General features: G+C 42.5%; 1 protein-coding gene across 3 annotated transcripts; it reads left to right on the top strand.

Annotated features, from left to right (window-relative positions):
• Positions 1–51: 51 nt before the first annotated feature.
• JMJD6 (jumonji domain containing 6, arginine demethylase and lysine hydroxylase) lies at positions 52–20,602 on the top strand. Of its 3 annotated transcripts, none has more exons than XM_039328106.1 (8): positions 52–329; positions 4,222–4,610; positions 5,675–5,961; positions 8,649–8,784; positions 10,095–10,233; positions 12,500–12,627; positions 14,435–18,878; positions 19,756–20,602. In XM_039328106.1, the coding sequence occupies exons 1-7, from the start codon at positions 201–203 to the stop codon at positions 15,645–15,647; spliced, it is 2,421 nt and encodes an 806-aa protein (XP_039184040.1). In that variant the 5' UTR covers positions 52–200; the 3' UTR covers positions 15,648–18,878; positions 19,756–20,602. The 3 variants fall into 3 exon arrangements, with proteins under 3 accessions (XP_039184040.1, XP_039184042.1, XP_039184041.1); XM_039328107.1 differs by having other exon boundaries at positions 195–329; positions 4,198–4,610; XM_039328108.1 differs by lacking the exon at positions 14,435–18,878 and having other exon boundaries at positions 66–329.
• Positions 20,603–21,155: the final 553 nt, after the last annotated feature.

The raw sequence follows: 21,155 nt of genomic DNA, 5'->3' as shown, positions 1-21,155 counted from the left end.
GCGAGATCCTGTCGGCGCCAGCCAATGGGAGGAAGCGGAGGTCGAACCAAGGCGGGTCGCGACGAGGCCGCGATGCGGCTGCTGAGTCGGCGCGGAGGTGACATTTCTGGAAGCGGCGGGGCGCTGTTGTTCGGGAGGGTGCAGTCGCGGAATCCGTAGCCGGAAGAGCCGGGCAGGGCAGGGTGAGCCGCGTGGGGAGCATGAACCACAAAAGCAAGAAGCGCATCCGTGAGGCGAAGCGGAGCGCGCGTCCCGAGCTCAAGGACTCCCTCGACTGGACTCGCCACAACTATTGCGAGAGCTTCCCGCTGAACCCGGCGGGCTGTAAGGTGAGCGGGACTCGGAGAGAGAGTCTAGGAAGGTTGGTGGCGGGGAAAGGGCGGCCGTCGAAAGCCACAGCGGACCGGAGGGAATCGAATCCCCTTCCCGGGGATGCTGATAAGAGAGGTGGCTCGGCTTTTGCATCAGATTTTATAAGCCCCCTTCCTCCAGCAGCTCAAGGCGGGTTGGCTAAAGAGACCGATCTCTCTTCGGTTGATCCTCCCGACACCAAGAGCCCGCTGGGTAGGTTGGTCTCTGAGAGGGGCGAAAGACTTAATCCCCCCTTCCTCCGTGTCTCTGGGGATTGTATCGGCTCCAGGGTTCCTCGGAGTGGTCTCAATATCGACCCCGAGGGATCGATGGGGCTATCCTTTATTATTGCCATGGTTATTCGTAGTACTCTTAGTTAAAGTGGCAATTATTAAATTATTTTTTATATATAACGTTTGGCGGTCGATAAACAATCTGAAGCTTCACGGAAGGGGGTCGCGGAGCTGAAGAATTTGGGGACCCCTTTGGCTAGGATAACGGTCTCGAGGTGAGGAGGGTCCTTAGCAGGTTGGCTGAAATCTCCCCTCGTGAGTTATATTTTGTACGGTTTGGGTTTCCATTAAAGTGATGGGAAAGCAGCCGAGTATGATAATGCACGTGCGTTAATTCAGCGGGACTTCATTGCTGTGGAAACTTTCTGGACAAGAAAAAGAATTGAATGTTTGTGAGAGAGAATCTACACTTGTGTATTTTCAACTTGATGCTATTTTTTTTAATCGGTAGTGCAGTCTGTATGTATTTCTTCTGAATTAAGTCAGGTTAAATGGAATAGGATTTGCAATTAAGTAAATAAAGATATGCCAGACTTGTTGTTGACACAGGCTAGTTGCCCTTTAGGCAAAGGAGAAAACACAAATTACCAGAATTATAGATACGAATGGGTTAATAAAGGGGTAAAGAAAAGGGAAATGTTCGGAGCAGATAATTATTTTAGGATGTTTTTGATATGCTGAAAAGACATGTTATTTATGTAAAGCAGATTTCATAGAATATCTGTACATATAGATTAGTTTAGACCAGGGATAGGCAACCTTGGCTCTTTTATGACTCGTGGACCTCAACACCCAGAATTTCTGTAAGGTTGCCTACCCCCTGGTTTAGACAAAATATAGAAAGTGAAGAAAAGATGAATTATAAAAAGTAGATCTTGTAAGAATAGCAAGGATTTAATTATATATGGTGTAATTCTCAGTAGCTGTAAATAGGATTAAGCAATAATTGGGTTGTTCACTGCTGAGTTAAATTATGTCCAGTTTTTAAATGGGAAGGAAATGAACCTGTCATAAGTAACAGTGTGGCATGCTACAAATAAAGTTGTTAAATTCTAATTCAAGTTGAGTGACTCATGGTCACTTAATGGACTTGTCCATTCAGCTTATTAAATACAGTATATGTGTGTTTAAGCAAATTTCATGTCAGTGAGATAGATATTTTAGTATAAAATAATGGAAGGTGAAGGTAAGGATATGGATGTGGGTCCATTTTAGTTTCAGGTATAGATTCTCAACCAGAGAAATTTGTTTTTGGGACTGCAGTTAGGATTGCCATTCTTTTCCATCAGACTTTTCTTGATTTTCCTTCAAGGTTTGTTTGCTTCACAAATCTGATTTTTTTTTTTGGAAAAGAAGCGGAGGGGTGATGGGATTATTGGTATTATTAAACAGTAAGAAGTCAAGAGTCTTAGTGCATGTGTTATGCATCACCCAGGGATCAACTAGTAGATTATTTTATACTTTGCTGACATTTAGAAAACACTATTCTTCCCTATTCCTTTTGAATGCCCCATCTCCCATCATAAATTTTATTTAATTTTAAGATTTTATCTCGCAACCTTACTAGGATTGAAAATATAGTCCTTGACTTACAACCAATTGCTTAGTGTCCTTCGAAGTTGCAACAGACCAGAAAAGCTGCTTATCACCTGGATTCAAAGTTACAATACCCACTCCTCTCCTCCCCCTGCAATCATGTGACTACATTTTGGGCACTTGGTCTATTTGAGGCATCAAGTAGCCACATGACTGGGATTTACAATGTTTTTGCCAGAAACAGGTATTTACTTCCAGTTTTTGGAAAAAAACATTCCACAGTGAATAATGGACTCAGTTTATGGCTGCTGTGATAAAAGGGTCATTAAACCAGGTGCAGTCACATAGTGATCGGCTTAATGACCATCAAAACTTACAATCAAAATTGCAGACTCAATTATGGTCATAAGTTGAGGATTACCTCTAATAGCAAATTCATACCCTACTGTTCCTTATTTTTCTGTTACTTTCCCAATTAAAACTTTTATCTGCTACTTTGGTAACTAGCACATATTTCAAAATCTGTTGCATCTGTGAAAACCTCCATCACCATTTGCTGTTTCTGAGGATAAGAGCTGTGATAAGGCTCTTAAATGATTTTAGATTAGATTGCAAAATATTTTTTATTGTTCTCCCTGTCTGTTACTTGTTCCTGAAGTTTTTTTCAGGGTGGAGTTTGTGTAATACTTTGGATCATGTGCACAAATGTAATACCTCACTGCAGCCCTTTAAAGCAGATGAGTCTTTTCCAGGTTTGTGTGGCTGCTTTAAACAGCTACAGGAAAGTTCTGTGATCATGCCTCAGTGCACTCCCAAGGGCTCTTTTCAAACTGAGTGCAAAGCATTACGTCAAAGCCCATGTCTAAAGTGCTCTTTCAATAATGGGATAGGTTTATTCTTTGCACCTTCTTCCTGATGAGCAAGAGCAGACATGTCAAACACAAGGCCCGGGGGCGGGATGTGGCCTGCAAAGTGGTTTCATGTGGCCCGCGAAGCCATCCTGGAAACAGTGAGGGAATGGCCCCCACTGTCTTGGCCCTGGCCCAGGCCAGCCAGGAGCCAATGTACAATTTTGTGGTGGCCATCTATGCTGAAATGCATTCAGTCTTAGCTCCACAAGGCTGTCCAGAAACAGCGAGGAACCAGCCCCTGCGCATTGGCCCCGCCCCCTGGGTGCATGCTGGGGAGGTGTCACCCTTTGTGAGGAATGAAGAAATGCACCATGCCTTGGCGCTTGCCCTGGTCCCACCTCCTTCTGCCAGAGACCCTCAGATCTGTCCCACTCCTACCAAGGCCCCCACAGGCACCCTTGACGCAAACGATGTAGAGCTGGCCACGCCATCCAATAGGCCACACCCACTCCATCCATTCCACCCAGTAGACCACACCTACCCTGGCCACACCCACCTGGCCCCCCAAGGGCAACTGCAATGCTGATGCGGCCCTCCATGAAATTGAGTTTGACATCCCTGAGTAAGAGTAAATAAAATTCCAATTTACCTTAGCACACAAGTTTGTTTAGAAATATAGTATGATACTTGAAATGCATATCAAACAGCATTTTTTTCACACATTTGTCTGTCACAGGCAAAAACTAATAGTCAGTTTGGTAGCTGTCATTTAAAACATTTTACATTAAGATTTTGATTATATATTTGCTTATCTGGGAGTAAATTCTCTTGACCTTAATAGCAGTTCTTTGTGGGATTCTGTAGTTTAAAAGATTAAAATGGCAGATTTTTTTTTATATAAGAATGGAAGTACAGTAGAATGGCCTCATGTAAAAATTATCTCCCAAGATACATTATGGACACTTCTATTTCAAAATTAAAAAATAAAATCCACTTCACTTAGCAATACCTGGATAAGCCTGCATATCTTTATGCAACTTATAAGGAAAACAAGAATTTAACATAATTTTGAAGCATTTTTGTTGACTTTGTGGGTTTCATTCAGTGGGGCTAATAGGTTCATTAATGTTCTACTGTATTACATTCTTTGTTACTTTGTTTTAAAGGTAGTTCTTCATCCATTCTTGTAGGATAATGTGGAAAGAGCAGATGCCCTCCATTTGTCAGTGGAAGAATTCATTGAAAGATATGAGAAACCATATAAGCCTGTTGTCCTGTTAAATGCTGAGGCAGGGTGGTCAGCCCAAGAGAAGTGGACTATGGAACGTCTGAAGCGCAAATACAGGAACCAGAAATTCAAGTGTGGGGAGGACAACGATGGTTATTCTGTGAAAATGAAGATGAAATATTACATTGAATACATGGAGACCACACGAGATGATAGTCCTCTCTATATATTTGACAGCAGTTATGGGGAGCATCCAAAGCGCAAAAAACTTTTGGAGGACTATAGGGTACCCAAATTCTTCACTGACGATCTGTTCAAATATGCAGGAGAGAAGAGGCGGCCACCTTACAGGTATAAACTAGCTAACCCAAGCACCAAAAGTCTGGCTTATAGACCAGTGAATGTCCATTGTTCTCATTTGTCCTGCACATTTAGTCCAGGCACACTAAGACTAAAAGGGTTGTTTACACTTGTTGTTTACAAAACAGGATGGCTTTCCAAACAGCAGCTGCATTTAAGCTATAACTCAGAAGCCAATTAAAACTCAGATTAAAATGTTTTTAAAAAAATCTAAGGGCTTTTAGAAGAGTGAACTTGTGCAGTCAGTGTCTTTTCGCTTTTCTTACCAATATTGGTCTTAGCCAATAAAGCACTCTCTGAGAGGGTCAAAAGGCAATACTGAGTACAGATTCTGGGAAATGCAGTCTGACTACATGAATAGCACCCAACTGATAACGGTCGCATTACTATTTAAATGCATCTTTTGTGCAGTTCTGGACTCTATTGTTTAGACAACAATGTCCACAGTTGGGTTCTCCTGTCATTAGGGAAATAAAACATTTTATTCATCTCTGCCTTTGAAATAACTGGTAGGGCATACTCTTGGACGATTGTGTTAGATTGTTAAAAAAGAACATAGAATAACATTTACTATCCATTCTTGACATCGTTATTTTTAGTAATGATGCTTTGCATTCTTTTTTTTATTCTCCAACATTAAAAACTCAGATTTTGAACTCTTCACAGGGTGGAATGTTCATGGGACATTCTGAAAATCATTCCTCACGTGGTCAAGATTCACATTTGGTAAAATAAACTTATGTAGCTGTCTTGAAATGCTATTTTATTTTCCATTAGGAAGGGGATTACAAAGTTAGACTTCTATTTTTTATATCTAGAAATATGGAAACAATCTTCCTGAAAACTTTTTCACTATATGGGTAATATTAAGGTAAATAAATCAACAGCCTAACTTACAGAGAACAATTTCTCGTGTGTGTGTGTTATACATATTTGTAAATGGAACAGAATGGAATGTAAGTGGAACAGAATAGATCTGCTTTAGAAAAAGAAAGGGAATCTTTATTTTGGGGAAATGTTAACAAGAAAAATAATTAAGTTTTCTAATATTGCAGGTGGTTTGTGATGGGCCCACCTCGTTCAGGAACAGGTATCCACATTGACCCTCTGGGAACCAGTGCCTGGAATGCCTTAGTCCATGGACATAAGCGCTGGTGTCTCTTTCCTACCAGCACTCCCAGAGAACTGATCAAAGTGACTCGCGAAGAAGGAGGCAACCAGCAAGATGAAGCCATCACTTGGTTCAGAGTAATATACCCCCGAACGCAACTTCCCACTTGGCCTTCAGAGTTCAAACCTTTGGAAATAGTACAAAAACCTGGAGAGACTGTGTTTGTGCCAGGTATGCGTATTTGTTAAATTCTATGTTGAAGTCTTATTTTATTCTACAGTAGGGAGGATCAGTCTCTGGTCTTTTTTTTTTTTTTTTGCAGCCTCCACTGCCTTCTTCATTCTTGTTGATGCATTTTGATAAGGTCAAAGTATTGCTTTGAGATGGCGAGCCATCTAAGTTCCAAATCAAGTTTTAGAGGAGAAAAAGATAAAAATCCTAACACTCACAAAACAAAGATTGGGGGGGGACAAGTATGGGTTTATAAAAATGTAGCATAACCCTCCTCTTTCATAGATCTAACCAGAATATCCTGGAGGACTCTGGGGCCATAATTATTTTTTACATTTTTATACATTTTGTTACTATGTGTCTAACAAGGTCATATGATATTGTATCATAATACAGCAGAAATCAATCTGGTGACAAAGAATGTGTACACTTAATCTCCAAAGCTGTTTTAGACCCAGAATTTCACAAACTTTTAAAAGACCATAAGCTTAGGAGCACCTTTGTCTTGGGAGGCAAGCTATGTATTAATCACTGCTTACTGCAGACCTTAGGACTCCTAATTAAATTCATAAGAAGTGATCAAAGATTGTCTACCTCTCCTGTTGAAGAATATACTTTTAATGAGATAATCTTTTTATGAAGATCCCTAAGCCTTTGAACACAGATGCCATTCCTTAAAATCAAAGGGTCTAGAAAAGCTGCAAAGGCTTCTCTTTATATATCCAATACATAAAGGAAACATGACACATGGATAGATGAATAAACCTAATATAAAGTGAGTTGTTCAGAAAGGAAACTGAAATAGGGACTCTCTAAACAATTAAAATGTCATGGAAGTTATGGTGAATAAATCCATGAATAGTGTCTTCTGAGTGACAGACACCTTAATTAGTGCAATCAGAGAATTGACAGGATGATCGTTCTTAATTTCTTTAAAATCAGTTACTTCAGTGCATTAATATAGCCACATGTGCAAAGTAGATGTTCATTTTATGATATCTTTTACATAGTTGGGAGAAGTAATTTTCCTTGTCCTTTCAGAGTTTCATGAAATGGAAATAAAGTCCCTATGGCAGTGATAGCGAACCTTTTAGAGACCGAGTGCCCAAACTGCAACCCAAAACCCCTTATGTATCGTTGGGTGCCGGGTGGGCGTGGCTCATTGGGTGGGTGTGGCCCATTGGGTGGGCGTGGCTGCGGTAACGGCAGACTGGGTGGGACTAAAAAGTTCAATCAATCAATTCCAACTTTGCAAGATCTTTTTTCCCCCACAAGAAGTTGAAATTAATTGATAGAACCCTTTTTTTTTTTTTTTTTGCACACGGCAGCGAGGCCTAAAGCGGAAAGGTTTTATAAAACCCAGCTGAAGGCCTAGGACTGGGGCGACAGCACGCGTGCTCACAGAGAGGGCTCTGCGTGCCACGTGTGGCACGCGTGCCACAGGTTCACCACCACGGCCCTATGGCCAATAATCTGATTAAACAATTTTACTTACTAAAAATTGTATAATCATTATGATGTTGGTATGATACCAGGGAGACCCAGGCTCAAATCCACACTTACCCATGGAAATTCATTGAGTGATTTTGGGCAGTCACATATTTTCAGCTTAAAATTGGATAATTTGTTGTGGTTTAATAATGTCTACTGTGATGCATGATATCTTCAGTTCACAAGAAACTGAATGTGGATTTCAGTCATGTTCTGTGTTAGTGCTTGCTTATTTTATTAACTATATTTTAATAGTGCTTTAACAAAATATTCCACCTTTATTTAAACTCAAACTATTCCAGCACCAAATTTTCACTGGCATTAAAGATAATTAAAAGCTGGAAAATTTAATGATATGTAATTTTAACCAATTTCATCAGACAAAAGTGTGGTATATCCTATGAATATTTTAATCTACTGTCTAGAAAAGTCATTTGTATTTAATTTTTATTGAAATTTTTTTAAAAAAGATAAAAATTATGCAAACTAATATAAATCGGGGAATAAATAGACAAAAAAGAGGCAAGAAATGCAAGAAAAAAAATGAAAAATAGAAAAAAAAATACGAACAGGAGTTACAAGTACAATTATATTTTAACCTCTGTCTCTCAAAAGTGACATTATAATCTTCTTTCATTCCCCTTGATGGTTTTCCAATAATTTCTGATATGTCAACCATTTGTTCTTGTCTGCTGTTTCTCTTCTATGACCTGCTTCCTGAGCTAAAATCCTTAAGGGGGCTTGAGGGCTCAACCTGTGTTTATATATATTCCCTAGTCTCTATCCCCAAGTCCTATTGTCTAGAGAATTCAGTCATCTGATAAACACGGGTGGAAAAGGTTGTATGATATAGTCCCCTTTCTATGCAGATAATTTCAGCCTGCATCTGTTGTTTTGCACTGGGATTTTACATAAAAAGGAGTACAAGTTTGACAGCCTTTTCCCCTTATCTGTTCCACTGTCTACCCAATTCAACATTCTCTACAATATAAGGAAAACTAAAAGGAGAACTTATGTTGGAAATTTAATTTAATACAGAATTAGTTGCTATTGATGATCAGACCTTTGGGATGTATTACAAAGAAAACATGTAAAACAAACAAGCTATTTATTGATTGTAAAGTTACGGTTAAAACAGTGATTTATGTATTTTCTTCTGTTGATGATCATAAGCTTCCACAGTGTTGCATTTCTAGGTGGCTGGTGGCATGTTGTTCTCAATCTTGACACGACTATTGCTGTCACTCAGAATTTTGCCAGCTGTACAAACTTCCCTGTGGTGTGGCACAAGACAGTGAGGGGAAGACCGAAGTTATCCAGAAAATGGTACAGGTGAGAGACATCAATGTTACTTCAATGATTTCCCAGGTGCTGGTTGGATAAGCCAGTTGTTGCTTCCTAGAGCAATGCAGACACCTGGAATAATGCTTAATGTAATATGTGAAATGTAAATCTAATTAAGTTTTTTGCATTTTGGAAAGACTTTCTGGGCAGTCTGGCTTGTAATAGCAACATGGTCCATGGAGTCCAGAAGAAGAATTAGGCTTCTGGATTTCAAGATTCATTAAGGTGACTCAACTATATATTTAAAAGTTATACTTGTAAGGCTGAGAATGTTTGATCACTCAGTTATTAAGCACAAAAGTAATATTAAAGTGATTACTGATTAAAGTTATTTTAATGTTTTAATTAAATCAATAAAATTAAAGGTGAAGCCTCCTAACTTTGCTGCGTGTATAAATGCATCCCAACTAGCTCCAGCATTTCTAAACTTTCACAGAGGAATAGTCTTTTGTTTCCTACCGAGCATTGCTAGATCAAACCAAAGATCTAGACATTACACTCCCATAACAATTTGTCACTTGGTCTTTGGAAAACCAATAGATCCAGTAGGTCCATGCAGGCAATAGCCCTGTCTTGTTATATTTTTGGTAAGCAGCTTCATATTTTTAATAATAATATTAATATCCTGTTGTTGGATTAATTTGGGTCATGTCTTAAGAACAGAATTTGTGTATCCCACTACTGATTTCACTTAGCTACCTGAGATACCTAATCAATATTTTATAGCTGTAGTAGTTTGATATTCCATAAATTGTGTGCAAATGCCAATTCCTATGGGGGTGGGGGGTGGATTTAATGCCAATTAAACACTTCGGGAAACCCTTTAAAAATGACCTAAAATGAGGACGATAGGGGGAAAAAAAGTTGATTTCACCAGTGGAATATTTTGCTTCCTAAATTAATAAAATGGGCAGTGAAAGCTGAATTTTGAGAGAGCAGAGTAAGCTGCCATCCATCCAACTGGGCAGATCTCTGGGAAGATGCCTTGGCAAAGTCTCAAGCAAAACTGCCCCGAGATGGATAGTGATCTGGCAAAGCAAACATTTTTGAGATGATCACTTCTTCTTTTCTTTGGTAACAAAGATTTTTATGCCCCAGTTTGTGTATCTAGCCTTTACTAAGTCGCTCCTTTTTAATTTATTGCTTGAGGAGGAGAGCAGGACATATTTTTGTTATTTTTTTGTTATGCTGTAAAAATGTTCTGAGTGGCCTATGAAGTAAAGAGTAAGATATGTGGCATTTATCCTCCTTATCGCTTTAAAACATAATGCATTTATCCTCTATTTATACATCTCAAGGGTCCTCAAGCAGGAACATCCTGAACTAGCTGTACTAGCTGATTCTGTTGACTTACAAGAATCAACGGGCATTGCTTCAGACAGTTCTAGTGATTCATCTAGTTCTTCCAGCTCCAGTTCTTCAGATTCTGACTCAGAGGTAAGGATTGGGTTGCTGCAGATACACCTACATAAGAACTAAACAACAACTGCTGTTTAACCCAAGCTATAGCCATATATAAAGACAAAAATCAAAACTGTCCATAAAAGAGGAGAGATAAGGTTCTCAACCAAAATCAGTGACATTATCAATTGAATCTTAAGAAATCCTGAGAAGGATCTGCCTGTCCTGTGTGCTACTGGAGGACAGTATCTTGAAAGATCTATGTTGTTCATTTCAGCTGAGGTTGCAAATTCTGCTTCTGCCGATTGTACCACCAATTAGCATATTCAGAAAAAATATTTTAGAGACAAACTGCACATGACCAAATCTAAATGGCATTCATACTTCTGTTATGGCCTCCTCCAAGTAGGGTATTTCATTCCCCCCTCCATAGTAAACCATTGATAGACCACAAAAGAGTGATTGAGTATTAAGCTTAAAGTTGGGGAAAGAGGGGCCTACAGTATGTTAGTGGTCCTTTCTTCCATTTTGGCTGCTTCTACTTGGGGACTTAATTGAGGCAGCTGGTCTTAAATTGGTACTGGTTAAGGCCAGCTCTGTCTATAATAAGACACCTACAACTTGGTTATGGACAGGCAGAATATCATTATGTCTTCTCTCTTACTGCATTGCCCTTTTCTGGATGTCCAACTCCGTTCTGGGTAAGGGCCATTCTGCTGTTTGTTATGTCTAGTTTGCTTGCACTTTGCAGCATAGTTGCCTCAAATTGCCTCTAATCTGGACTACCTTGGCAAGTTACTTGGGTTTCTTTTCATCCTATCACTTCCAACAAAGTGAATAGGGTTCTCTCTATAATGTCCTGAACTATTGTGATCTGGATCCATGCCTATCCTGGTTCTTTGGGGAGTGTGGTAATTCTGTGGACCTGGGAAATTGTGAACACCTCTTTGCAGGCAGGTTTCATGCCGGCAGCCTTTAAGGAGGTACCGGTATTAGTCATCCCCTCATCAAGAGATCTTCTCTGGATCTGAAGGTCTTAGATAATTATCACCTGGTCTCCAACCTTACTTTTCTGGCAAAAGGTATTGAGACATTTGTCTGGAATCAACTACAGAGCACAGTAGAAGAACTGGGTTATCTGGACTTGGTATCAGGATTCAGACCCTGGCAATGGATAGAGTTGACAGAGATTGGTTGCTTTGTTGATGAATTATATCAGTACCTGGACATGGATAGTTTGCTTGTTCTGGTCCTTTTGGACCTTTTAATAGCCTTCAGTATAATTGACCATGGTGGGGACTGGAGACACTGTTTTGCAGTAGTTCTGCTGCTTCCTTTGTAATGCCAACTGTTGGTAGTTGCAAGGAAGAGAATAGCATTGTGGTTGCTCTTTTGTGAGACGCCACACAGGTACTTTTTCTCTCCCTTGTTGCTTAACATCTGCATGAAGCTGCTAGGTGAAATCATCCAACAGTTTGGAGTCCAAAATTATCAGTATGATGATGATATTTAACTGAATATTGTAACTCCAGGTCAGAGACACTCTTGAAGTCCTGCCATAGCCTGGAGGTTGTGTGATTTTGGATGGAAGAGATCAGGCTCAAGCTAAACTCTAGCAAGACAAAGCTACTAATTATAGATGAAGGATTTTCTACCGTCCCTGTTTTGTTTCTGGATGGAGAAAAACATGCAGGTAGTCCTTGCTTAATGTCCATTTTTTCGGCCACCATTCATAATTAACAGTGGTGCTGTTAACTGGTCCATTGCAATGCCACCCACATTTATGACTGCCTTTTGGCTGCCTGCCTACTTTACTACCATGTGGCCTGGTTCACCACTACAACATATGTCACTGCTGTACCAGCCAGGGCCTTCTTTTGCTCCAGGGTCTTTGTTCATGCATTTGCCAGGAGCTGTGTTCATTTAGAATAACAGTGTGCAGGGTGACAGGCAGGGCTGGTGACAGTAGGGTAGATGGGCAGCCAAATGGATAGAGATGAGGGGGGAATAGGTGGATGAGGGAGTTCAAGCCGAGACAGTCCCTAACCTTTTTCCAAGAATGGCTTGGAGCCTGTGAGTCCTCTCTTAATGACTGTGGGATAACAGCAGCTAGGATTGCCAAAACTTCTATTGCTCAGTGGAACAGTCGCATGACACTTCATTTAATGACGGCTGCTTATCCCAATTATGACTGTTAAGTGAGGACTAGTACTGGATGTTATTCCTCAAATGTCGTAGCTTTTTCCGATGAAGCCTTTTAAAAATTGCAGTTTTGAAATTCAGGACATTATTTCTTCTTTAGTGCGATTCTAGCTCTGAAACTGAAGGAATGGTCCATCGAAGAAAAAAGCGGAGAATATGCAGCATGATGGGAAATGGTGATACTACCTCTCACGATGACTGTGTGAGCAAAGAGCGTAGCTCTTCCAGGTATTAAATCAAAATCTTTTTACCAACCAGCGATAAAGTCAGTGAGATCTCTAGCTAAACTGTAGATTGCAGTAAATTAGAGAATGGAGAATATCCGTAACGAACAAAGCTTATTCTCCAGCATGATGAATGTAGAATCCACCAGTGGGTAATTTCAGCCTTCCTGCTCAGATGAAACTAAGTCAGAACTTTAGCCACGCCTCCCTCTGGGTGTGTCTTCCCAGTTATTGACTTAGTCTCAGCTCAGTAGGGCGCAAATCTTTTGGCTCCTCAGTTAGACTAGGTTAATTGATTAGCTAATTGAATTTAATTCATTCTACAGTCTCTAAATTGGAGTGTTTATTCCTTATTTAAATTTGGACTCAAATTTGACTAAATTTGGCACTGGAATTTTACTCAGGCCTTTTGGCTTTGAGCCTAACAGGCCCCTGTGAGAAGGCTGCAGGCCGATCTCAGGTGGAGCTTTCAGCTCCGATAGAGCGGATCAGCGGGAGCGCAGAGCATCCAGTCAGCTGGCTTGTGGCGAACAGAGTCTTTTTGGAGCTCAGGCAGACCGGAGGGCTTCCCTTTCCATCTTCGTCGAGGCCACGAGGCTTCTCTCGGCAGCAAAGAGTTCGGATCGCAGCGGAGGCTGCGTGATCAACAGCAAGTGCCTCTTGTGAACAGGGGGGGGGGGAGAAAGAGGGCTTTACTTAGCTTGGCTGATTCTTAAAGCTTCTCCCTAGTAGGGGATTTTTTACCTTCTCTTCCCCATTTTCGGTGCTGTCGCCATTTTTAGGAGGCACTGAACAGGCGCGGCCGCCATTTTGAACGCGTGCTCAGGATGCGGCCGCCATTTTGAGAGTGTTATAGGCGTGGACACCATTTTGTAGGGACCTCGTGTTCCTCTGAGCTCTTTTGGGGCCTGCTTTATTATTGCCTTGGCCTGCTGTGTCAGGCCTGTACTGGGGGGAAACATTTCAACATCTTTTCAGGATAATTGGTGTGTTATCAGGAGAATCAGCAGTGATCACCTCATTGTATTTGTATTATTGTTCTAACTACTCATTGTGGTTCAGGTTACATATCCTTCATACTTGTGTGAGTTGAGCGAAGGGGAAATTTATTTCAGAACCACCTGTTCCAATTAGTCTGCGGCACTCTGCTACAAGGCCTAGACAGGCACTTTTAGGGAACTGTCTGGCTGTCTTTTGCCATTGCTGTTGTTCAGAGCGAGGATCGGTTTTCCATCTCTGACAACTTGATCTGTGTGTTTGGGTTCCCCCCACTTCTGGATATCTCCTACCCAGATTATCCAGACTGCAATGGTAGACAGTTCCTCATCCCAGGCATCACAAGGCTCTGGTATCCCCCCCGCACAAACAAAGCGTAGATCAACTAATTTGGACACGGGGGGAGGGGGGGAGAAAAAAGCCAAGACAAAACACTTATCCATCAAAGAGACCTCCAAGGCAGCCAAGCGAGAGGCCTCGAGGAGACATCAGGCGCTGGAGAGGGAATTCTCCAAAGCCCAAAGGCTCATGTCCAGTGAAGCTGAAGTGGTTCCCCCCGTTCCATTGGACATTTCTCCATTTGAGCTTCCATTTGCGCCTTCGCATGATGCCCCTCGGGCATGGTCTCCTCAGGGGGAAACTGAATAGGTTGGTCCCACTCACTCCTCATCTTCCTCTATACAGCAGGGTCCTGAGGCCATGTATGCCTCAGCGGAGGCTGGGGTTAGTTCTATGGAACAATGGGATATATGGTCAGAAAAGCAATTCCAGGCATTCATGCACCATGCATTTATGCAATTTATGTCATCCTCTAGGAGTCAACAAGGACCTTTGCAACCACCACCGCCTCCGTCCATACCTCCTTCTCAAGTGGGACATGCCACAGTCCCTGGTTCTGGCATCTCTGAGACTTCCTCCCAGCTAGGGGAGGAGGGGTCAATGGACCTGGAGATAGCCAACATGCCCATGTCAGAGGATGAGGAGGCAGCGCCTGAACAGGTGTCAACTTCGGGTCTTTTTGACCCTTCTCTCTTCAGGTCTCTACTTATGAAGGCCTGTACCACTGCCAACCTCACTTCAGTACAGGAAGAGAAACCCTCCACATCCACCAGCCAAGAGTCTAACCCCTTGTTCGCAGAACAGGTTGTAGAGGAGAAGCAGATTCCTTGCCCGCACATCTTTCGTACTACGGTGGAGAAACAGTGGACATCTCTGGCTACGTTACCTTCTCCCAGTAGTACAGAAAAGAAACTTTACAACGTTTCTTCTTCTTTTGCTTCCCTCTTAGAGATGCCTTCTGTGGATACTCCTCTAACTTCTTTGTTTTCCACATCTGCAATTCCAGGGGATATGGCTGAGGCCCTGAAGGCAGAGGACAAGAAGTTCGAGTTCTCCCTTCGCCGAGCTCACCAGGCCTCGGCGTGGGCAATTAAGGCTGCGACTTCATCTTCCTTTTTCGCAAGGGCATCAATCATGTGGCTCCGCGAAATCCAGGCACTCATTCCCCCTGATCAGGTTCGGACACATCAGACACTAGGGAAGCTAGTGGCAGCTTCAGAGTACATGGCAGATGCTTCTCTTCATTCGGCCAGGTATTCCGCTAGATCTATTGCAGCCACAGTAGCTTCTCGGAGACTACTATGGCTGAAACAGTGGCGGACTGACTTAAAGTCCAAGTGGCGTCTGTCGACGGCCAAGTACAGTGGTACACACTTATTCGGTTCAGTCCTCGAACCACACATAATTGAGGGCAAGGACAAACGTAAGATCCTGGCACACCCCTCCAAAAGGTCGGATAGGCGGCCCCAGCAGGAGTTTCGCAGGCAGACTTTCCGTCCCAGTGGTTCCTGGGAGTGGAGGCAGCCCTTTCGGACCGGGCAGTCCTGGGAGTGGCCCAGAGGCTCGCAATCCTTTCCTCCCAGGCAGGATCGTCAACAGGACCGCCAGAACACAGGAACCAGGGGCCAATTCCAGTCCAAGCATCCCTTCCGGGGCTCCAGGGGCCGTCCCTACAGGCGGTCCAAGTGACGCCAAGGAGGACTCCCCCATAGTGGGTCGCCTGGCACGGTTCAGCGATGTTTGGGAGGTCACCATCACCGACTCTTGGGTCAGAGAGACCATAAAACACGGTCTCACTCTAGAGTTTTACTCACCTCCTCCAGATCGTTTCATACAGTGCCCAGTATTGCGAAACACAACCAAGGCAGAGTTAGTAGCCACGGCCATCTCCCATTTGATAGAAATCAAGGCCATAGAACATGTACCACAGGATCAGGTAGGAGAGGGGTTTTACTCCATTCTGTTCGTGGTCCCCAAAGCCTCAGGGGGATGGAGGGCGATACTGGACTTAAAGGGTCTGAATTACTTCTTGACCTACAGAAGGTTCAAGATGCAGACCCTAAAGTCCATTCTGGCCAGCATCAGAAATGGGGACTTCCTATCCTCCATAGACCTGACAGGCATACTTACACATCCTGATACTTCCAGAACACCGCAGGTTCCTTCGGTTTTGTTACGCACATCGGCATTACCAATACAGGGCTCTTCCCTTTGGTCTCTCTTCAGCCCCAAGGGTTTTCACAAAAAATTTGGCAGTATTGGCAGCCCACCTCAGGATGATGCCAGTGCGCGTGCAATGCTATGAGACAATATTCTAGTGCAATCCAGCTCCTTCCAGTCAGCTCAGTCAGACCTGGGAATCACAATACATACACTTCAGGTTCATAGGTTCTCCGTGAACTTCAAAAAGAGCCACACGATCCCCACAAAGCGCCTCCTTCATCTAGGGGCGATTTTTATAAAGTCAGATCTTTGCAAAGTTTATCTTTCACAGGAGCGTCGGGTTAGCATCCGAAAGCTCGTATACCAGGTTTGGAGAGAGAAAGCAGTGCCTCTGGTCCAGCTGTCTCAACTCCTGGGAAAGATGGTTTCTTGCATGGGGATCGTTCCGTGGGCCAGACTTCACTCCAGAAGCCTTCAGTGGTTCCTCCTTCCCTTCCAGAAATGGAACCTCAGTGCATCCACCAGAAAGGTCAGGGTTCCTCACCTCACTCTGTTATCTCTTCTATGGTGGGCTTCATCCGCAATGACCAAGGGGACCATTTTCAAGGAGCCTCTCAGGCTCACCTTGACTACAGACGCCAGTCTGTTCGGTTGGGGCGCCCATCTTCAGACTCATCTGGCTCAGGGACAGTGGTCCCGGTCGGATTTAGCTCACAACATAAATTGGCTCGAACTCAGAGCCATACCCTTAGCACTCTGCCGGTTTTCCTCCCTAGTGTCGGGAAAGCACATCCTGATTCTGACAGACAATGTGGCAGCCAAGGCTCACGTCAACAAACAGGGAGGAACCTGGTCATGGTCACTCATGCAGGAGGCCTTGGATCTAGGTCTGTGGGCAAAGTCCACTCTGGGTTCCGTAAGGGCAGAACACATATCGGGGGAGGCAAATTGACAAGCAGATTCCCTGAGCAGGGTCACAGTAGACCACTCGGAGTGGCACCTGGACCCGGCACTGTTCAGGGAAATCTCGAGCAGGTTTGGTCATCCGCATCTGGATCTCTTTGCCTCCCCGATGAACACCCAACTCCCCAGGTTCTTCACCAGGTTCACGACACGGGGGGCGGAGGGAACGGATGCCCTCCGGTGCAAGTGGCCAGAGGGCCTGCTTTATGTCTTTCCTCCCCTCCTGTTGTTACAGGCAACTATCCGCAAACTGATTCAGGAACAGGTGGAGATAATCTTAATTGCTCCACATTGGCCACAGCGTCTGTGGTTTGCCGACCTTGTGGATCTATCGCTCTTGCCACCGTGGAGGATTCCCCTGGACCGAGTGACTCTCAGCCAAGGGAATCTTCAACATCCAGATCCACAGTGGCTCCAGTTGGCCGCTTGGCACTTGAGCAGGAAAGTTTAGGTAGGCAATCCTATTCGTCCGGCGTGATCTCAATGATTCAAGCCTCAAGGCGTCCCTCGACTAATAGGATTTATGATGCCACATGGAGGAACTTCTGCACGTGATGCACTAAGCAACAGCTCAGGCCGCTATCGGTCACCATTCCTAGCATATTGGAATATCTGCTGGAAGGTTTGAATAAGGGTTTATCACCTAGTACCATCCGCAGGCAGGTTGAGGCTTTGTCAACGATTCTTACCTGTGACAACTTGGTTCTTTTATCGCAACACCCGGCAGTTAGTGCTTTTCTGAAAGGGGCGGTTAATTCTAGACCACCTGCGGTGCATCGCTATCCATCTTGGGACTTGCCTAAAGTGTTACAGGCTTTAACCTCTCCTCTGTTCAAACCTCTCAGGTCTTGTTCTCTTAATTTTCTTTGAAAGTGGCATTCTTAGTAGCTATCACTTCAGCCAGGTGGATTTCAGAATTGGCCGCACTCTCAGTTAGGAGTGATTTATGTATGTTTTTCGAGGATAGGGTGGTCCTCAGATTGGACCCTTCCTTTATTCCAAAGGTCAATACATGGTTTCATAGGTCCCAAGATCTGGTTCTTCCAAATTTTTGTCCTCATCCATCACATCATCGGAAAAGACAGTGGCATAAGTTGGATGTGCGCAGGGCTCTGCGCCACTATGTCAAGCGAACCTCGGCCTTTCGCAAGTCAGAGGCCTTGTTCGTGTCCTTTCAGCCCTCCGCCATGGGTCAGAGGTCTCCTCTTCCACCATTGGTAGAGCATGCATTGCTCGGGCCTATCTTTCTCAGTCACTTCCAGTTCCTACACACATCACGGCTCACTCGATGCGTAGCGCAGCTGCATCAGCGGCCTGGTCCACCCAGGCTTCGGTTGAGGAGATCTGTAGGGCAGCGACGTGGTCCTTACAAGATTGATAGGTTTGCAGTGGCGGACAATGCATTTGGTAGACGGGTTCTACAGCAAGTAGTTTCTTCTCGGGACACAAGCCTAGACTTTTCCCTCCCCGTAGAGACATGAGCGGCTTTGGTACGTCCCACCAGTGGATTCTACATTCATCATGCTGGAGAAGGGGCGTTGTCTTACCTGAACGCCTTTTCTCAGCATGATAATGTAGAATCCACACCCTCCCGTTAAGGTAGTCTGGGCAGGTGTCATGATTATTGGAGCCATTGTGCCAGACTTCATCATGGATACTTCGCCTCGTCAATAACTGGGAAGACACACCCAGAGGGAGGCATGGCTAAAGTTCTGACTTAGTCTCATCTGAGCAGGAAGGCTGAAATTACCCACCGGTGGATTCTACATCATCATGCTGAGAAAAGGCGTTCAGGTAAGACAACGCCCCTTCCATTATATGTAACCAGATATCCCATTTCTAATGCTCTCTAAATTAATTTTTTTCTATTTATCAAAAGTCCTGAGGAAGACTTTTCTTCACTTGTTAATTCTAAGTCTTTTGTCAAACTATTCTCTTCACATAAACAGAATGCACACAATTGAAAATACTATTGTTAAGGTATTGGATCAGATGTAATACTTGTAAAAGACTTTAAAATGCTACAATTAGTGGAGGAATAAGAATTTAGTGCGTAATTATATAATGGAATGTCTTATATAGTTAATTTCCTGTGCTGCTGTTGCCTTACATACCTTCAGGGTAACTATATTACCTCAAAGATGATTATTTGTATTAGATCTTTCTTTTTAAAGTTATATATGTTAATATGGCTAGGAGATTATGGTTGGGCTACTAAGTGAAAGCAGCTGACAGAGTCACGTAGGAAAGGACACTATCTTTTTTTTAGATCATTCTTCATAAATCAAACAAATAGAAATAGAAAACAAATAAATAAATAAAATATAGTTAATGAATTCTAGGCACTCTAGTTTTTGCTTAGGAGAAAATCCTGAATTTATACAGACTTTACTCCTGCTGTATTTCTGTGAACAAAATCTCAGGGCAAACATCTTGTCCCTCTAATTTTTTGTATCTAAATTCTCACCAAATATTGAATCATCAAAGGCTCTTTCCCTAGTTCCTTCTGATTTCCTTTGTTGTCACAGTGAAAGAGATTCCTTTGATGTTGAAGAAAATAGGATTACTTCCAAGAAATCTAAGATGCATAGTTTTCCAAGGAAAGTCTGTACTGTCACTATTATAAGTTACAAGAAACTTGCCATGACAGTTACATTTTTATTTTTGACAGAATTAGGGAATCTTGTGGAAGTCGTGCTCATCCATGAAAGATAACAAGACCTTCTGCAGATAGTTGCGACCAGACAGATGTCTTCTGTTCCTCCCACCAGCTGTATACTTGAAGCTTTTGAAGACTTCCCTGCTCCAATTTTATTTTTAAATCTAACTTCTAACTTTTAACTTCGGTTCCCTGTTAACAAAGTCTGACATCTTGCTAACTAAAGGAGAACGCTCAAGATTTGTTTTTCCATATTCTACCAGACAACGGTAATAAACAGAAGGCACTTCTGATGTCTACAAAGTCATAACATGGTTTCCAACACTATACAGTCAACAAAGGAAATGGCAAATTGCTATTAACAAAACTGTCTTTAAAACAAACCCTGCTCCAATATTGTCATATGTTTACAAGATGAATTCTAGTGCAACCGGGGTTCAGACATGCTACCATTAGTCTGCAATTGGCCAGCAGATCCTTCATTATAGCACAAATGAACCAAGATGATTCTCCTATTGTGTAAATTATTACATGTAAAAGCACCTTTTATAATTCTGAATTTATCAGTATCATCAGTCCAACCATGGAGTAATGAGACTCTCAAGTATTGTTTGAACCAGCAATTCACCCTCATTGCTTCATTTTTTTCTATTTTAATATATAAAAAAAAAACCCTGCAGATACTTGCAGTCACTTTGGAATTATAACCCAGAAACAAATGGAGATGGGAGAAACTAGCTGCCTCATTTATCTCTCCCTGTGGGAATTTCTGGAAACATGAACGTAGATTTTTTTTTTTTCCTAAAAGGAGTGGATAGAGTCTGAACAAATATAAATAAAATACCTATTTAATGAGGAACTGCTTTTGGGGAGCCTACAAACTTTCTGCTGTTATCTGATGTTCTAGTGTTCTAGATATTTGAGATGTGTGTATTCTGTCCTGAATGTGGTTGTATGTCATGACAGCTGGATTATTTCAGGGTATGCTGCTGTTTCAATGGCACTTTTGCTAGTAACAGATTGGTATTCTGTTTTGAGGTGTACTTATATCTCCATTTATGAAGGTAATTCCATTCCAAGCTGAAAAGTTTAGATATAGCATAATGAAAATATTCTGTATGCTGATCACCCTTGAGAATGTAATTTAAGTGATTATTGAGATTTCCTTACATTTCAGGATAAGGAAGGGAGGTTATTTAATTCTGTTCTACATGGCAGTGACAGTGCCTAAGAAAATCCATATTTAGTGGATGGTGGAATGTGAAATCAGCTCATGCATGGCGATTTACTGACTGACTCCTGGCCAGATAAGAAATACAACACATACTTGTCTTCAATAGTTCCAGTGTCTGCTAAAATGTTACCAATAATTTCAGTTGTCAGTTATCCACCTTAATTCCATGCATGCAAAA

This window comes from Crotalus tigris, unplaced genomic scaffold, assembly GCF_016545835.1.
Source record: "Crotalus tigris isolate CLP2741 ecotype Arizona unplaced genomic scaffold, ASM1654583v1 scf7180000024370.6872682, whole genome shotgun sequence".
NCBI classification, from domain to species: domain Eukaryota; kingdom Metazoa; phylum Chordata; class Lepidosauria; order Squamata; family Viperidae; genus Crotalus; species Crotalus tigris.
Note: the sequence above shows the minus strand (reverse complement) of the source record. Positions and strands in the feature narration are given on the sequence as shown.